Here is a 17,223-nt window from a genome sequence, read left to right on the forward strand (position 1 = left end):
CAATTTGAGAGGTCTCCTTGGAAGCCACTAAACTGGAAGCAGAACATGGTGGCAAGTCCACTCCCGCCTGAAAGAGATGAAGACTCTGGGACACAGCCAAGAACCTCTCCTACTCCTTCCCATCTTCCCTGCACACCCTGCTCTGTAAAAGCAATACAGGCTATAATATTTGCTGGTATCAAACCAAACGCCCATGGAACACTTCACAAATCCAAGGTCTTTTCCAGAGTCCCAGACATGCTGAAGGACAACATGACCTGCAAGGACAGTTCCCACGGGGCGCGTAGCATCAGCCTGCACATCCCATTGCGGGAGTAGTTCACCTTTAGGTAGGGCTAAGGTTTGGTTCCCATCGCCTTTCTGTGTGCGGGTACTGCTAGTCACTTAGGACACACGGACGCCGAAACACTCAAGTTCTTCTCTCCGCTTGGTTTACTTCCTGACGACCTGGCTCTTCTCCCACCCACGGCTCCAAGCTGCTAGAAGAGGAGGGAGACCTTTTGCAAGGACACCACATCCCCTCACACAGAGAGACTAGAGAGAGCCCACCTTCCCCACAGTACCATGGGGCTCACAGGCATAAACTCCCGGGATAACAAGACTCTCACAGGACCGCAGACTATTTCAAGCAGGCCAAGAATTCATCGATGGAAGTGAGTTGAAGGGCTGTTCTCTTCCCCTCCCGCCTCTTGCGGAGCCCAAGAACAAAACATGCTGAGACATCCTTTTGCTCAGACCCACTGAACCAGAATTCACCTCCTTTTTTGTTCCCATGGTAACCTAGAGAGTCCTTCCACATTCAGTTTGTCAACACCAATTATGTATGCAGATTGATTGGCTCACAGGTGAACCCTGGCCCTTCCACACAATAGCTCCTCAGGACTCAGGCAGCAATTTCAATCAGCCTTCCTGTAAAAAAAAACACCACCTTCTTTTTTAAAAAAAACCTGAACCTCTAAATGCTATCGATGATTGCATTTATCCCCAGGAAAACAAAGCATCTGTGGCCCAGGCATTCCCCCCGATGCAATTATTCTCCACTAAAAGGAGAGAAATAACTGTGCTCCAAAAATACATGCAATGCAGAGGAAAAAAAAAAAAAACAAAACAAACTATTGGTATGGAGTGGTCCCACAGACAGAACAAAGAGGAGAGACAAGGATGTCAGGTTGATCAGATCACAAGATCAGGAGGGAAAATAAAGAGAATAAGAGATTCCTGCTTTGGCTTTGAAAGACATTAGGTACTTACACTTCTCATCGGAGCCACTGGCAGAAAGCACTGAAAGGATCCCTAAAATCTACTAAACCCCTCAGAAGCCACCAACATTAACAAGTGAGAATTGACTTTAACAAGAAACTCTTATCAGTTCAAGGAACTGTAAGCCCTCATCAGCTCGGGTCAATTAATTTCTAGCCCATGTTCTGCCTGGCAGGCGATGTGCATAATGTCTGCCCCAGACCGCTCACAGTCAGGATGAAGGGAGGGAATGTTCATCCTTGGATAGCAGCAGGAAGCTGGAGAGAAAGAGATAAGTGCCTTGACCAAGGTCACACAAAGCACCTGAGGCTCAGTTCAGCTCATTAACACAGAGCGCATCCTCACTCCCAGCTGGTTTCTAAGGATGGCTGTGACCAACGTAGGCAAACTTGAGGAGGACTCTAAAGACGCTGTTTTATTGTAGTTACAGGACGGGAGGTCTGGAACATGCTACGTGTGATTATTTTTCAGAGGAGCAACTCAACCGTAAGCAGAGCATTCCTGACCCAGTCAGTTCTACCAAAGCTCGGTATGCTGACCGCCCCGAGGAGCCCAGGAACCTCTCCTGTCCAGAGCTGCTCATCTGACTGTAGTGTCATCCCCTTCTCTACTTCACAGACACGCGGGTTTACTCAGTCACGCAGAAACTGCGCGACACAGCACAGGAGTGTTGTGCAAATCAGGTACAGACACAGCTGGGGGTGAGGGAACACCGAGAGACCACATCGTCGTGACATTTCACTCTGCGTTCCTACCCATCCCACCCAACACCGTGATACGGGGAAATCACATCATTCAGGAAGTCAGCTAATCTTTCAAAAAGCTGTATGAATTCAGGCCAGCAAGTCCTCTCACCCCACCCTCCCTTTGCTGCCCAGACAACATGTAGCGCCCCCGATGCATCAGCTACACAGTGGCTCCATCTCACTGAGGTCTCTGGGGAAATGGGCAGGTGGGGGGAGAGGCGAAGAGAAAGAAGAAAATAAGAGTACCTCAAAACACATGTATTTCTGCCATGATTTAGAAAGCAGCTTTGTAGATCGCATTGTACAAAATGCGATCGCTACCTGGATGCTCAGCCCACAAGCAAAGGAAGGGCACATCTCATTGCCAAGTTCCAGGACGTCCATGTAAAAAAATCTTTAGTTTAAAGCCACCTGCCTCCTTCCCTGCCTAGTCCAGTGAACGCTGGGGCGCATTCTGCAGAATGACGTTAACAAGAAACTTTAGTCTCCACTCAAGAGGATGAAAGGCATTGTAAGACGAAGTCTGGCCCCAGTGGGAATCCAGACACAGGCGAGTCCTGCAGCGGCTATTTGTGGACCAAGTCAAGCCCCTTGCCCCTTGAGTCTGCTGTGCCAGCTCCAGATGTTCATCAGACATCGGGGACTTCAACACAGATCAGAATGAGAGCAGTGGCCAGACACACCAAAGCCGGGTATGCTGATGTGGCTTCGTGGAAGTCTTTGGTCATATTTGGGACCTCCAGCTTAACAGAGTCAGTTGCTTCTGTTCAGCATTACATGTCTGCCTCCTCGGTAATGATATTGCCGGCAGCAATCTTCCTCCTCAGGGACACAGTATCAGCGGGAAGCATTTCTCGCCTGTGCTCCAGTAACAGAAGTGTTACTCGGTCTCATAACTAACTTGAAGTTGAGCTGAATACTGCTTTTTTGGGGAGGAGAGGAGGGGGAGGCTAAAATCTACTACACTGCAGTCCCAAGGGCTGGCCTTTCTTTCAGCAGCTGCAAATATAGTTTAAAAAAAAAAAATAGATTTTTCCCCCCCCTTCCCCCCCCCCCAATAAAAGGAAGCAAGAGAAAGGGAGCCGGGACAAAATGGTCTCACCGTCCCCTTGAGACAAGCAAACCGGAGCGTTCTGCTCAGACGGCAGTTGCTCTGAAGAGGACCGTTACTATTGCGAAGCTTTCCCAGAATCCACAGTGCTGGATAATACCCGAGAGACAGAACTGTACTTCCCTTTTCCCGAAGTTTGGATCCAAAAGCCAGGCAGCTGGAGGTCCGGCTCTGCTCAGGAAGCACAACCCAGCGGTGCTAAGGGCTGCTGGAACCCGGCCCTCTTTCTACAGCCCAGAGTTAAATTACCGTTTCACTGCCAATGCTCCAACTAAAAACGTTTAGAAACCACCATCACCAGCCACAGTCACGCTGCTTTAACAAAAGCAAACTGTACCATCAAGACATGCTTCTGGTAGAGCATGCGATAAGCTATAAAACACTAGAAGCCGCCCCCCTCTGAGCCTCTTACATGGACTGGAATACACTGTATGAGCCCGAAGGGCAAGAGACGATGAATAGACCCATTTTCACACTAAGAGACCCAGAAAGAACACACTGAACAACAGAACTCCTGTGCGATAAAGTGCACAAAGACTACCATTGAAACGAGGTGTAGGTGAAGGCTGTAATCGGATACGAAGCCCACCAGAATAAATAGGAAACTCCCATGGACCTGAATAGTCAGGAAGGAATGTAGATCAACACCACTGTGTGGTCTCCTCCCTCCGCGCTGGCACTAGCAGCGGGAAACCCTTGCTCTCTCCTGGGCATCTCTGGCACGCGAAAGCACCCGCTCTCCTTCCAGGGAGCGTTCTTTAACCCGCAGCGGCTGGAGAGAACGTGGAACCAGACTGCTCCCTTACCTTCAGTATCTTGTGCTGGGAACTGAGGGCCCCGTATCTGTTCATAGAATCTTGCTGGAAAGAAAAAAAAAGCAGCCGTTAGATCCCAGGAAAAACCCAGGAGAAACACACATCAACACCCGCCCAGCCGCTGCACCGACAGCCAGTTCCCACCGCCCCTTCCCACACACAGGCACGCACTGGGACCAGTCTGGGACGGTGACTGGGAACAAGCCCGCTAAGGTGACCAGCGGAACACGCAGCCGGAGGACGGCTGGAAAAGCACCCTTTCAAGGCAACCTTCCCACCACCTAATTAACTGCACTCTCTCGATTCGCAGTCAGAGGGGGTTTCCCCTCAGTCTTCGGTTCTTTAGCGAGGGCGGCCCCGCGCCGGGAGAGCTGTGTGCAGCAAAGCCCCCCCAAAGCAGGCTGAGCGCTCGGCGGCGGCTGAGGGGGAGGCAGGCAGCGCCAGAGCTGAGGCTGTCGCCTACACGCAGAAATCGCACCATTTAACAAAAAAAAAAAAAAAAAAATTGATCACGAAGCAATAGAGTGAACCTAAAGCGAACCTCCTGTAAATAGGTACAGCCGTCACACTAAGCTCAACCGAGACAAACCAGCAGCGGAGAGGGATTTACATGTGTCCACAGAGGGGTCTGTACCAGTTTAACAGATCTGGATCCACCTTGCTGAGGGTCACCTTCTTCCCTTTTGTCACCAGGGTACCATTCTTCACTGTAGCACCAGCATCTCACAGCATCCCAGACTGGTGAGGGCTGGAAGGGCCCTCTGGAGCTCCCCCAGTGCCACCCCCCCGCCAGAGCAGGGGCACCTCCAGCAGTGGCACAGGACACGTCCAGGCGGGTTTGGAATGGCTCCAGAGGGGGAGACTCCCCCCCTCTCTGGGCAGCTGTGCCAGTGCTCTGCCGCCCCCACAGGAGAGAAGTCCCTCCTCAGGTTCAGATGGAACGTCCTATGGTCAAGTCTGTGCCCGTTCCCTCTTGTCCTGTCACTGGGCACCACTGAACAAAGCCTGTTCCCATCCCCCCTGGCACCCGCCCTTTAAGGATTTATAAGCGTTGATAAGATCCCCCCTCAGTCTTCTTTTCTCCACACTGAAAAGCCCCAACTCCCTCAGCCTTTCCTCGTAAGAAAGATGCTCCAATCCCCTCATTGTCTTTGTAGCCCTTTGCTGGATCCTCTCCAGCAGTTCCCTGTCCTCCTTGACCCGGGGAGCCCCTGAGTCCTGTCGCGGGTTAGGCTGGGCTGGCCACCAAACCTACCTTGAAGTGGGACATTTCCCACAGCAGCAGTGGCACCTGAGAGGGAACATGCTGCAGCTTTTCCCATTACATGCAGTTTTACAACCATCTGCTGGGACCTGTGTTTGGGAAGCCTAAGGCAATGTGGCTGAGACACTAAGCGGCACCATGGATGTGCAAACTAACCACCATGCAGAGATTTCCACTACAACTCACAATTGAACTTATACGATAAATAGTCAATACGATATGAAATACTACCAGTAAATGAGCACAAACAGCAAGCGAGCTGCCCGGCCATTACAGTATTCAGATATTCATCCAGGAGTTTCTTCCTGTACCAGGATGACATTCACCCACCAATGAGCAGGCTAAAAGCAATTCCTCTTCTCCAGCATCACATCAACAGATGCTCTGAGAAAGGAATAAAACCAGTCTTATCACTTCAAGGGAATGGGATAGACTATAACCCAGGGAAGCATTTCTTCCTAACCCTCACTGAAGATTCCTTCTTTTCCCTGGTGAATGAGAAGTCCACAGGCTAGGGGGAAATCATTTGACAGTCCCTGGAGACAGAAAACAATGGATATGCTCTCCCCAACAACACCGTGGCCTTTCTTCTCCACGTTCCCCGTGGTGTGCCTTGCATTCAATCTCCCCAGGACTCTTCTGTACCATGAAACAGCCGTTCTCTTTACGGACCGCAGCCCCGGACTCCCACTAGACCAGGAGACGCTCAAGTCATCTACTCTGCTATCACACACGGGAGCTCCAGCACAACACAGTCTTTCGCCAAGATGAAGTAAATTCTCACACACCAACAGCCGTGCAAGGTGGAGTCAGCCAAAGTTCACCTTGTACCATACACACTCCTGGTCTCTCGTGCCTTCCAGGCAGCAGCACTGGCCTCACGACCGCGGTGGTGCTAGAAAAATCTTTACCATTAGGACATGGACACACTCTGAGGAATAAACCATACCTACCTTCTCCTTGTTGAGAGCTTCCTGAGCTTCTAACTTATACACTAAAAAATCTAGAAACGGAAGAAGAGAAGACAATTTAATGAGCTGGAATTTAACAAGGGTATGGTTTATATTCCGGTGGGAGGAGGGAAGGAGAAAAATCAGCCCCTTGCTGAGCAAAAGGTGGCAAGTCAACAAGCTGGAATGCAGATGCTGCTAGGAGACTCCCCTCAATGCCCTCAAAGATGGTAGCGTTTTTCGTGAGAGCTGTCCACCCACCTAGACTGGCCCAAACATCCTTCCTTTCCCATTCTACAGGCAAGCGCTTTGGTGACTTCCTACTTCAGCACTCAAACAGCTACATTTTGATGTCACTGAAGCTGTGTAAGAACTTGGGGGGGGGGGGCTCTGAAATGAGAGATGACTCTGGAAAAGAGAAATCAAAGCTTCTGTGAGACCAAGGAACTCATCTGCTGGTCTCATCTGCGCCACCTTCTTGAAACGGGAAGGTCCCATGACAAGATAACATTTGTTAGGATGCTTCATTTTCTCAGTCAGTCCTCACCAAATAAGAGAGAAGAGGCAGCAATGCACCTTCTCCCTTAGCTATGTAGCCACCTAGCTACAGCCAAACCTGGATGCTCTGTGTCAGCATTTCCAGAAACACAGTGCATGTAGGAGTACGGAGTAGAGATGTTACTCCACATACCAGTTTTGAAGATAAAAGCCAAGCTATTAAGTTGCCAACAACAATCAGGTGCCAGGGGGTCTGACATCCACGCACACCACTCCACTGAAAGGTACAGGAGCTAATCTGTTCGCTTTCTGCTCCCTGTTGTACTTCATCATCTTAAAATATCCTGCACATGTCTATCTACTTTTGTAGACCAACTTTAAAGGATCTGACAGTCTGTATTGTCCATGTCTTACAGAGCGCAGTGATGCTAACATTAAGCGCTTGCAGAGCTCAGCGTCATTGCATCACTTTTATAAGAAAGTTTACATATTTCCAAGAAAAAAGCATGGTCTGGTGCTGGGTTTAGCTGACGCTTAAAGTGCTCAAACACCACGTTATGGGTACTGTTACTCACAGATTAGACTGAGGACATATGTAGGAATATGAGAGAACAGAACCCACCTCCCAGCACCTTTCGCCCATGACAAGTCAGTTAACTGTTCTCTAAGAACAAACCAGGGACGAGCCTCACCTGGGGGTGGTTCAGTAACATCCCCCCACAGCCCTGCAGGCAGAAAATGCTTTGGGTACAATAACAGACATCTCCCCACAAGCCAGCTGGAAGGTTGGCTGGCCACCAATATGCCACCCATGCAAGAAACTCACCTTCCTTCGTCTTCTTGTGTTCCCCTCGCTCCTTCTGCAAGGACCGTTCTAGCCGGGATCTGTGCTCGTACACAACTAGGGAAGCAGAAAGAGGCAGAGCATGAGACAAACCCTGAAATTTCTTCCCACGTATTCTGTTCCCCAAAACAGGGGATGTCTCACAGGTCATGCAATATGCAGACCTCAAAACCTGACGTGGACTGGGCCAGCAAGTGCCCAAATGAGCAGACTTGGGCAAAAGAGCCTTTCCCGTTTCGAACGGCCTGCATCACGCTGGGTTTCTAGGCTTAAGCACACAGCAGCTCACGTGTAAAATCCAGACTGAGCAAATCAACAGTCCTGAAGCACACACAGGTACCCGATGTCCTAAACAACGAAAGGGTCAGGCCCAGCTACAAGTGTTTGCACTTCTGTCAACTCCGAACAGGTAAGGTCCGCGGCAGGGTGGGGGCGGGTGGACTGGAGACAACATATTCCTGATATTACACCCCAGTCTGTCATCCTGTATTTGCACTCAGGTTTTGCTTTGGAGTCTAAGCTGTGAAGCCCAAGAGCTGCCTTTAGTGGCCAGTGGCTAAACTGTGTATTTGCGGGCCAGGTCCATTACCAGGCTCAAGATAGTCAGGGCCTTCCAGGTCATCTGTTCCATAAAGGCATCAGCACTGTGCAGGAGAGATGTTTTCTCGCCCTCCACAGCCCAGCCACTAACTGGCCCTCAGGCCACTAAAGAAAAGCGAGCCAAGCAGCTCCCTCTCCCATTACGCACAAAAGAGCATCCGCACTGTGCACAGGGGCCGAGAAGGGAGAGGGATGAGGTTGCTTCAGGGATGAGACTGCCTTGTACAGCAGCCACATGACAAATGAAAGTGCCAGAGAAGCTTCCTGATGGATGGCGACTTTAATCCACTCTGTCATCCGAATGCTAACCAAGAGCTCTCCCTGAATCCCAGCACTCGGCTGCAACAGGCTGCTCCATCCCGCCCACGCACAGACTGCCACCACGCCGGAACGGCACCGGGCAGCAGTTCAGAGGGGAGGGCTGATACCAGAAACTTGCCTCCAGAGCCAAGAGCTTTGGGGGCAAGTCGTGCCATGATGCAGTCTCCAGGAAAATGGGCAAAGTGGGATGATGTTTGCACGCATAAAACAAGTGCTAACCCATTCCCTTGTTGAAAACGTGCCGAGCCAAGAGCCCCAAGTGACTCGTGCTCTCACTGCAAGTGAATCTATAGAGACTGCCAGCTCCACGCGGGTCACACGGGAGCAGCAAAGGCAGCGTAACGTAGCTTTCCTGTGTGGGCAGTGAGCCCCTGGCACAGGTTGCCCCGAGAAGCTGTGGCTGCCCCATCCCTGGAGGTGTTCAAGGCCAGGTTGGACAGGGCTTGGAGCAACCTGGGCTGGTGGGAGGTGTTCCTGCCCAGGGCAGGGGGGTGGAATAGATGGTCTTTAAGGTCCCTTCCAACACAAATCATTCTATGATTCTACGTCCTCCATTAACAGGTGATTTGCTGCCTGAGAGCAGACACTCCAGTCTGGGGAAATAAGACACAAAACATCCATATGCATATCTAATATTTTACGGTGTTGACCATCAGTGGCACCAAGCGTATGGTAGTGCAGGTGTCGCTGTCAATACACGCGTAGAGAAGAGCTCAGGGGCAGTCCTAGCATCCTGAAAATCAGGCTGGGACATTTTTCTAAACAATGCTAAAGATCACCCAGGAACTGCAAAGCTGAGGTAGGGACTCTACAAGAACCAAACTCTGATCAGAATAGTCCTTCCTTGCTCTACCGTCTGCACATCTGACACCTCTGTAGCCCCTGAAGGAAAACAAACAAACAAACAAAAACCCACCCAAAGAAAAACACTTTTTCTGCTGCCCTACCCCATTTCTCCTTCTTCGAGCCACCCAGTTCGGAACTCCACAGAACGCACAGCCTCCCTCTGCCTCACCTCTTCCTTCTGCGTTGCAAAACGGCAGCTATTCCCTGCATTTTTAGACCGCCTCTTCCTCGCAGCAGATCTGCTCGTTACACTTAAGTGCACGGCAGACTAACGCCACCAGGCAGCAAAGCACTGCGGCCATGACCATTCCTCAAGAGCTTTTTAATCAAAGCTGGGCATTCAGGGGAAGCGTTCCTCACCTTCATGAGCCTCATCCCCCTGCAACTTCACGCAAAGCAGACCTGAGACCACAGTCTGATCATTTTATCCAGCGTCTTTAAAAGCCTGGTTCACTATTGCATATTTCTCTTCTGTTGGATCACACCAAACCCAACTCCGGTGGCTTTACCAGGGCCCTCACAACGACTGGTGTTTTCCTTCCTACCTGGAAATGCCTTTTCCGCCCAGAAAAAGAACCTCCACGTGGTTTAACGCCACGATTTTTAAGCCAAGCTCGTGACACTGGCTAGGTCCAAGCTTGGGATTTTTGCAATACTTTGGTTTACCAGCGGTGGATCTGGTAACATTTACAGTAACATCTCCAGCAACAGCTGAGTGCCTGAGCAAGTCGGGGGAAAAAAGAAGCAGCGATACCTGAAGCCAGGCATGGTGAAGTGTTGAATCCCAAGGGTTTTGCCGATTGCAGTACAACTGCTTCCTAAGCCTCCTGGGGGCACTGCCCCAGCCAGCCCAGTGGGCAACCAGCCCAGATACTGAGGGCAGCTGGAGCTGCGGCTCCGGTTTCGAGACACAGACTGAATCCAAACATCTCCGTAACCCGCTGTGCCCTGCGGAGCAACTTCAGTGCCTCCAGGCAGTGACTCTTCCTGTCCCGAAATCAAGGCTTCAGCAGGACAAGACAGACAAGCTGGCTTTTTTCTGGGCTACGCTGCTTTTTTAGACACTGCAGGTACAAGGACTGAGTTTTAGGCTCGGCCAGCCTGGGCTCATCGTGTGCCAAGCTCAGTCCGTCCCAGGCTGAGGAGCCAGTCCCCAGGCACACATCCCCACCCAAACTGTCTCCCCTGACCCACCTAATTCCCTCCATCACTTTTGACCTCCCGCAGGGAGCAGGAAGGGCCAGTGTCTTAGGTCAGGAACCCCCATTGTCACCAGCCACGCTATCTCCTTCCTTCTCTTTGTCACCTTCCCTAGTTAACAAAGACAGACATCCTAACGGTGAAGACGCTTCCCCTGGGCTGGGCCACTTCATTATTTTCCTCCCATATTAAACTCCCATAGTCTCCAAACCATTACAGCAGAAATATTTGTTTTGAAATCTGGAAGGATTTTTTTCCCCTGCTGGTAAGCAGCAAGCCCATCACCACAGCTGTCCAAGTGTCTACTTCATGACAGCTTTATTTTCAGAAACACTTTTCCCAACAGACTACTGAGATGTCCCCCCGAGGGCCTCCCCAGCCCGGCGAAGCACACTAGAGATCGTGGGCGCTTCTTCACTACATGCTAAAAAGTCTTGTTCGATGAAATCATCATCTTAAGAACACCAGCCACTTCCCAAAAGATTTGTGAGCTCCGAGCACTCATGTTTCTGCCACAAGCATCTCTCGCGCAGCCTTATCTAGCAGAGCACCTGAGGACAAGTCTTTGATGTGGTGGGAACCTCACTCCAGCAATGGGAAGTCACGGCCACTGGGACTATTAGGGATGCCCAGAGAGTCACAGGCTTCACTGTGCCCTTTCACGTGCACTTGAGCTTCCAGTCTGCATTCGCCTCAGTAGTTCTGCACTTGGAGGAACTCCCCATGTTGGAGTTTCTCCGGCAGGCATTTAATTTCATTTTCTAGTTACCTGAGTATACTGAAAGAACACAGGGTTAGAAACTCTCCCCACACGGGCAGGTTACCCACCTCTCAGGGTCCCTGCAGCCGGAGAACCCAGTGACCATCCTCACTGCCAGCATGGCTGTGCTCCATCACCCAGACGGGCAAAGGGCAGGGTGTCCCACAGGAGGCAAGTTGAACAGCTACACCCTCACTTAAAGTCAAGCACTCTCAGCACGGGACCAGGCAAACAACGAACTATTTTGTGTAGAAAAGGTCTGCTTAGGTGACCCCAAGCTACCAGGGGCTATTGATGTCACATAGCACATGGGAAACTAAAGCACAGGAAAGCATCTGTAGCAATAGGCTTGTGCCAACACCCGTAACCACAAATCCTACAGCAAGCACCACAAAGCAGAAGAGTCTTCAGGAATTAGGAGACAAAATCCAGCTCTCCTGACACTTTTAATATGTAAAATAAGCTGAAGTAACCTCCAGTGACAGGGGGAAGTGTGGGGGGGTAAGTTGTAATCTCTCCCGCCATTCCTCTGGGTCTCCAGAGCCCAGAAAAGGTGGGTTCAGCTTTACACAAAGCAGTGAGTAAGTGCCGCATAATGTGCTCTCTACTTATCTTTGTGGTGGAATACAGCAGCAACTTAGCAGGCCGAAATGGCACTGTACAGCTTCAGAGGACGGGAAGCCAGGAAGTCTTTAACAATTTGCAATTACAAGAGAGAATGGAGGGTGGTCAGTGTCTAAATCCAGGCTGGAATTCAGCCAGGACTCAGCACTAAAGCACCGACACCTGCTGCCAAGTGAGCTAAAAATGCAGAATTGAACTGCTGAAACAATGGAATCCCTCGCGGTGCCTTGCCTTTGGGAAAGACGAACGGGTCAGGCCTCCCACAGGCTCGTTCTCATTTTAGAAGACCACAGAAAACAGGTTGGTTGTGTGAAGGGGTTGCCCTCATACACCCCAGAGCACGGAAATAAACATCTGCCTGGGAGAGCTGGAGAGATCCCATAAAGGGAGAGCGATTCCAGTCTTGCTGACAGTCCCAGTTTTTACCCTCCTTCTGTTCAAGTGATTTCATTTTCCCCCTGCCCGGGAGAGCCACGAGTGCGTTCCAGCTCCCCGCTTGCACGGAGCGGGGCAGCAGAGGCCTCAGGTTTGCTGCTCTGGTTCTGCTAAAGCTGCGGATGGTGCACAGTTCGTTAGCCCATTTCTATGCCAGCAGCACACACTGTGGAAAGAGTTGTCACACTGCCCATGGCTCACAGCTCCAAGCAGCTCTCCGCACAGCGACCAACGCTGACTCCCAGCCTGCGCCGCACTCCTTCCCCTCTCATAGCTAACCACCCAGAAAAAGCTTTCTTCTCTCTTGCTCTCCTTGTTAGAGACATCAAATGCTCCTGCCAGTCTCCATCCAGTCACATCACAACTAATCACCCATGGCACCGGTCACTCGGGCTCACGAATCACCCAGAGCAAGGGACGAGGGGAGCAGAACCAAAGCCAGACTCATCATACCTCCCGCTCTGATCCAGAGAGGTGGCCCAGGAAAGACACATTGGGTAAAAGACACCAATGGGGAGGACAGGAGCGCGGTGTTCCCACGCTCAGCAGCGTGCAATGGCAGCCTGTTGTGAGAGAGAAGATTCCTCCATCCCAGACGCCAGTTTGATGTGCCATTGTCAGGCCACATCAGGAACGTCAGAGAGAAGAGGATGGTACTATAAACGCACCCTTCCTTCCCCTCTGCTCAAAGAGCGCCGCTTGTTAGTGAACTGACCAAAATGAAATCTCTCCGGTTTCGCCGAGACCCTCCAGGCAGCAGCACGCTCATACACACAGCCACACACACCTACGGGAAGGGGAGGTGGCAACGCAACGCTTTGCTTAAAGCCACCCACTACACAGCTTGGCATGGCATGAGCTCGGGCTGGGGGCCGAGACAGAACTGATTCATCTGAAGGTCACAGCTCACCAGTCTGCATCTCTCATCCCTGCTGAGCCTCGTGACACAGCACCAGAGTCCCCCAAACCACAGCCCGGGAGGGAGAGCCCAGCATTCAGCAAGGTGTCCCCCATGGACTTGCAGACATGCCTCCAAACCCACCCAGCAGAAACAGAAGAGATGAAGGGACAGAAAAGCAAAGCAGATTTTCCTCCTGAATTCCATTTGGACCACAATACAAAAAAGGGGGTCTACTGGGTCACAGCGAACCATCACCTCCACCTGCAGCAGCAAGAGCTGGCGGCACAAAGGTTACTAACCACCAGGCAAGGGGCTGGACACGCTCACGCACACAGTACCTCCCTTTCTTCATCTCACACAATGTGTTTTACCTCACAGTAAAGTCAGCAGCTGCTTTGATCTTATTTTAAAAGAGCTGTTGAGATCCATTTCCCTGTAGAAGACAGCGCATGGGACAGGCAGTGCTCCGCTCCCTCCTCCACTTGCTTTCCTTTTCCCTTTCACTCAACTCTTGGCCCAGCCCTGTGCTTTCAAGCTTTATGTACAGAGGCTACCAGAACCATTAACTGTATATTGTACGCAGATACAAGAAGGGTAGGAAACACTGGATAGCTGAAAGGAGACACCTGAAGCACCAGTTAAACAGTACTGAATCCCACCTCAGAATAACACGTCCTCCTTTTTGTAGAACTGGAAAGACCAAAATCGGATGCAGAAGACACAAATAAAGTGGTGCGACAAGTGAGGCCAGGGGCAGGGATAGAGCCCGTACTCCCCACGCTCCTGGTTCAGCACCGAAGTCCCTGCGAGGCCACAGCAGGAGAGCCACGGCCGTATGGGCAGGATACCTCTGCGCTTTAAGACTTCCATGAACACAGCTCCTATCTGCCAACCGCTAGGCTTCTCCCACCAGCCAAATCCAAAAAGAAGCTTTGCCTTTGTTAAAATTGTTGGACAAGTAAGTGTCTTCTCAAAATAAAAAAGGTATCCATGGCAACAACTGTATTTAGGAACAGGAGGACTGACAGAGGGTTAGAAACCCCAGCAACAGGCTACAGCTCTGCCATTCAAACATATTTGGGTGGAAAAAATTACGATGAGCCTGTTTCAGTTGTTTGCCTGAGCCTGTGCTTCCCAAAACTGAGGTTCCCTGAGGCTACCACTGTCATCTTATTCTCCCGTGAACCAGCCCCTCTCTCCAAGAGAAGCAAGGGATGCTGACGCACCAGAAAGGAATGTGGGCTAACTTCTGCTCTGCTGATCTTTGCATCTCAGAAACACAGGATGCAGGTGGGAATCGCTGTGGTTGGGACTGTGCAACACATTAGAAGCTGTAGCTATTTGACTGCTTTGTGATGAAGTAAGAAGAAATGGAAACGAGACGTAAGATAATAGCAGTGAACCTATACGCACACTAGATCAACTCGTAAGACTGATTGTTTTTTTAAAAGCATGTTTCCTTGAGAGACAAACAAATCACATACACCAGACTTTGCTTTCCCAGTTTACAGGTAGAAATACACAGCCCTCAGCACAAGAAGCATATGTACAATGTTAAATCTGCATCACAATACCGCACACAAAACCACCAGAAGATATTTAACCCTAAAAGGCACACATGTTGAGTCCCAGGCGTGCAGAATTCCCAGCAACACAGGCTACAGAAACAATGTCACGGGATATGTCAACAGAGGTCATAATGGATACCCCACATTTAATTTTAGCCTGAGGAAGGGCTCTCGATTTAAGCACTGTAATCTAAAGCCACTTATCAGAAGAAAAATTGTTAAATGAATCTCTTGACCTTGCGTCACTAGAACCACAGGCAACCGATATTTTGGTCCAGATAAAATTCATTCTGTGGACACTCCAGAACCAACCTGTCCTAAAGCATTACTCACGCAACTTCTGGCTACCAAAGAGTGGATTCCCACCAAACCTCTCCACAGGGAGCTCAGCAAATCCCTCTGGAGACTCCACATCTAGTGACAGGTGCTGGAACCGTAGCTTTGGCAGACGCAGTAAGGCTAGAATGGTAGACTAGACAAAGAAGATAAGAGTTCAGCAACAGAGTAAGATGCGTCCTCAGCCTTCCCTGCTGAGATCTCTCCATGGGCTAAGATGTCATTCTCCCACAGTTAGATGTTTATGTAAGGAAGACAAATGAGGGGGGAAAGGGGCATATACATATTACGCTTGCCTTCTGGTCTTCTGGCAGCTCTTGCCAGAGGAACCAAGTGCTGGCAGCAGGTTCAGAAAAGCCAATTCTTCCTCCTCCTCCCCCTTTTTTAAGGAGCTCTGTGCTGCAGCATCTCTCAGCCCCAAACAAGCTGGCAAGACTCTTCTAGTCACCGATCAATCCCTAAAGCAGCTAGCTTTGTTTCCTTGCAAAGGCAGTGGGCAGCAGACAGTATGGCAACAAACTTTCCTAAAGGACTCCTTCCCTCTCTGTTCGCTTTCCGGACAGACACTCCTGCAGGCCAGAGAGTGGAGCCACATCTCGGAGCCTGCCCAACCAGCCTCTCTAAGTCCTGTTCACATTTTTACTGCTTTGCATTTAGAATGACACAAGACTAGTCTTTATGGCCAAAGGAAATTACAGAGAGAAGAAACGGAATAGACATGACGCAGCTGAACTCACCAGTCCAGCACCCTCCGCTCCTCTTGCTGCGGTGAGCGGCAGCTCAGATTCAAGGCTATTCTAATTCTAGACAGCAAAGGGGGGAAGGAAATAGGCAACAACATCTTATTAGAGCTCTTTAAAGCCAAAAGCTGAACCTTGCTGCACAAAGGTAGCCGGCTCGTCACTGGGCTGTGCGGCAAGAACACCGACAGGTAATGTTGGGAGAGAGAGTTCGGACAGCGCGATGCACACACACACGCACACAGAGCAGGTCACTCACCTTGGAGCTGGGCAGACAGCGCTTCCTGCTGCTGTTTGTATTTCTGGGCCAGGGCTTCAGCGCTCCGCACTTTCTGCTGCAAGTGGTTGTACATGAAAACTCCCGAGCCCAAACACGCCACAGTCACCAGGCAAAACCCGGTCTGCAGAAGCCCCTTCTGCCTCCTCGAACACATGCCAGTACCCATGATGGGGCCGAAGCAGAACGATGTAGCACTGTCTCGCCGGCGTCGCTAAACCATCTGATTATTTCTCCTCAACACCTCCCTCTCCTCCGCAAATTCACAGGTCCCTCTGCAAGATGCGATCCAAGTCTCGCCTTCGCTCCTTTCCAGCCCCTCAGAGCAGCAGGAGACGCTCCGGCACCCTTTTATTCCTCGTTGCCCATGGGAGGGAAGCGCAGCCCAACGCCGGTGTCCGAGAGGAGCCGCCGAGGGACCGACAGACGCATCCTTCGGCCGCACACCGCTGCGGGGGACCGGCCCGGGGGGGCGGCTCGCTCGGGGCGGAGGGCGAGGGGAACCGGCGGAGGGGAGAGAGGAGGAGGAGAAGGAGGAGGAGGAAAACTTTTGCTTCCCATGTGCTGCAGTGGAGGAGGGAGGGAGGGAGGGAGGGGGGGAGCGGGAGGGGAGGGGGGGGGGTACCGCCGCGTTTGGTTCTTCCCACCTCCTCCTATGGAGCACCGACCGGAAAAAATAACCCGTCGGGACTAGAAGCCCTCCTGCCCCCTCCCCGCGGCGCTCCGGGAGGAAGCGGCGGCACCGGGACCGGGAGACGGGCCAGGAAAGCGGCGGCGGCATCCGGGCTGCGGCGGCGGCGAGTCCGCCCTCCGCGGCGGAGAGGGGGGGGGGAGGCAGCGGGCAGGGCCGGGGGACCGCAATGCCCCGGAGCCCCCGGGGTACCCCGGAGGGAGGGCGGCTCCCCCGAGGGGACCCATTGCCCCGAAGGGACCCCCCTGCCCAGTCCTCTCGGGGGATGAGCATCGCCCCGCCACTGGTGTCGGGGTGTCCCACCTCAACCCACCGCCTTCCTCCGCTACCTGCCGACCCCAGCACACTGTCCCCGTTGTCGTGTCCTTCTCCCCCCCCCCCGAGCCACCAACCTCTCCCACGTGTGTGTTTTCCCCTCCCTTTTCTAAGCTGACAA

General features: G+C 51.6%; 1 protein-coding gene across 1 annotated transcript in view; it reads right to left on the reverse strand.

Moving 5' to 3' along the window:
• The window catches only part of LOC309679913 (uncharacterized protein), a 37,646-nt gene extending 21,288 nt beyond the window's left edge, over window positions 1-16,358 (reverse strand). The window contains exons 1-4 of the mRNA XM_082493369.1: window positions 16,079-16,358; window positions 7,471-7,545; window positions 6,150-6,199; window positions 3,924-3,977 (exon numbers count right to left, since the gene is read on the reverse strand). Of these exons, the coding sequence (XP_082349495.1) occupies window positions 3,924-3,977; window positions 6,150-6,199; window positions 7,471-7,545; window positions 16,079-16,265 (366 nt within the window). The 5' untranslated portion in view covers window positions 16,266-16,358. The remainder of the gene's footprint in view (window positions 1-3,923; window positions 3,978-6,149; window positions 6,200-7,470; window positions 7,546-16,078) is intronic.
• Window positions 16,359-17,223: the final 865 nt, after the last annotated feature.

The sequence above is a fragment of the Vanellus vanellus genome (genome assembly GCF_965231255.1).
Source record: "Vanellus vanellus genome assembly, chromosome: 20".
NCBI classification, from domain to species: domain Eukaryota; kingdom Metazoa; phylum Chordata; class Aves; order Charadriiformes; family Charadriidae; genus Vanellus; species Vanellus vanellus.